This window comes from Quercus suber, unplaced genomic scaffold (assembly GCF_002906115.3).
Source record: "Quercus suber isolate HL8 unplaced genomic scaffold, Cork oak 2.0 scaffold_1217, whole genome shotgun sequence".
Classification (NCBI taxonomy): Eukaryota; Viridiplantae; Streptophyta; class Magnoliopsida; order Fagales; family Fagaceae; genus Quercus; species Quercus suber.
The window spans coordinates 50,935-52,674 of NW_027070612.1; the positions used below are offsets into that span (position 1 = coordinate 50,935).

A 1,740-nucleotide genomic window follows, 5' to 3' on the forward strand; every position below is an offset into this window, starting at 1 on the left:
AAACCCTCTCCATCTCAAATTCAGATTGAAACTTGAATTGAAACAAATTTGGTCTCACTTCTAAAATCTGTAGAGATTCATCCAGACCCCACGCTCTCCTTATTGTATTCTTCGCTGCCATCTTATTAAAAGATTTGCACGTTAAAAATTTTCCGATCAGACTCAGTTGACAACTCTCCAGGGCTTCAACTCGACCTTCATCAGAAATAGTTATGATTTCTTCTTCTTCAGACGTCAGTTTCATTCTATTCATACTATCAGCAATCTCGTCATGATTTCTTCTTCTTCAGACGTCAGTTTCATTCTATCCATACTATCAGCAATCTTGTCAGCCATGGTTATTGTAGAAAAACAAAAACAATACCCTTTGCTCAAGGCCAAGGGAGGAAGGAACTCGTGTAGACAAGAGAGAGAGCGCTCCACGTAGGGAGAGAAAAAAAGTTAATAAGGTATCTTTTTTGGGTTCAAGTTACCATTTTCTTAAAGGTAGAGATTATTTGACACAGTATTAAAAAGTAAAAAGGTTAGGTAGGGACCAAATTCACGTAAGAGTGTAAAGGTAGACTAAAATGGTAAATTATCCTTTTTTACCCAAGCCGAAAACCCTGCCGTCCCTCACTTGAAATTGAAAACCCCTTCCCTCCTTCATCATCATCATCATCACTCCAATTGAGCTCTTTCGTTTCCGAGAAAATGAAATCCCACAACTCCAACACACCAAAAAATTTCCCATCACTCAAACAACCCCCTCAACTTAATGCCCAGCTCCAAGAAGCCTTCTGCAACCTCCAAAACCATTGCTCCAATCTCCTCCAACACCTCCCAAACCCCTCTTCTCTCAAAACCCACTTCCAATCCGCTCTCTCCAACCTCCAAAACCACGCAATGCACGCTCTGGACCCTTCTTCTTCCAACAAAAACCCCGTTTGGGCTCGAATTGCCAAACCCAACAATTCCCAGTTCACGGCTGTTCGCCAATCTGGTAGTGTCGGCGGCCTGTCGACTGAGGCCATTGAAGAGCGGCTGGCGGGCGTGCCTGTGTACGCGCTGAGCAATGCCTATGAAGAATTCGTGTTGGTTTCGGGTGTCTCGACCAAGGCCAAGAAATCTCTGGGGCTGTTTTGTTTCAAGAAAGAGGACGCTGAGGCGCTTCTTGAGCAGATTAAGAGCTTGGATCCCAATATGCAAACTGGCTCCAAAGTGGTTGCTGTTGCTCTCAATAAGGTTTTAACTACCAATAACAACCGCATTTTTTTTTTGTGTGCCTCTACACTTATTTTGTGTACGAACCCAAGTGGATAAAATATTTGGTGGAGTCTCAATGAGTTCTCTTTTTTATTTTTTTTATAGGTTGTTCAGTTGAAGCTTGATGGGGTGGCTTTCAGGCTGATTCCGGAGTCTTCTCAAATCAAGAATGCGCTTAGGGTGAGCAATTTATTCACATATAGTTATGATAAAATAAGTATACTTGCGGTTTTGAGCTTTGAATTTTATTTTCTGATAAATTACAAGTCCACTTGTGCTCATGTGAGAACTAGAAAGATGTTATTTTAATGTAGATAATAGTGGTCTGGGGTTTCGTACTTTAATATGGTATATTTTTTTTTTCTTCTTGAAGTTATGATGTCGATAATTCCTCTTTATTATGTCTCTTGTTCGACAACAATATATTTTGCCCGTTAAACTAACTGGAATCCACACATTCCCTCACCTCAAACTACATAAGTTGGAGTTTCCATC

The 1,740-nt window shown here is 40.8% G+C and overlaps 1 protein-coding gene across 1 annotated transcript; it reads left to right on the forward strand.

The window, feature by feature from the left end:
* Positions 1–534: 534 nt before the first annotated feature.
* Positions 535–1,425, forward strand: LOC136061455 (protein TIC 22-like, chloroplastic; the record flags this gene model as incomplete). Its single annotated transcript, XM_065769601.1, is given in 2 exon segments — positions 535–1,224; positions 1,351–1,425. Coding segments are annotated over 2 exon segments (606 nt in total), but the record flags the coding sequence as incomplete, so codon positions are not given.
* Positions 1,426–1,740: the final 315 nt, after the last annotated feature.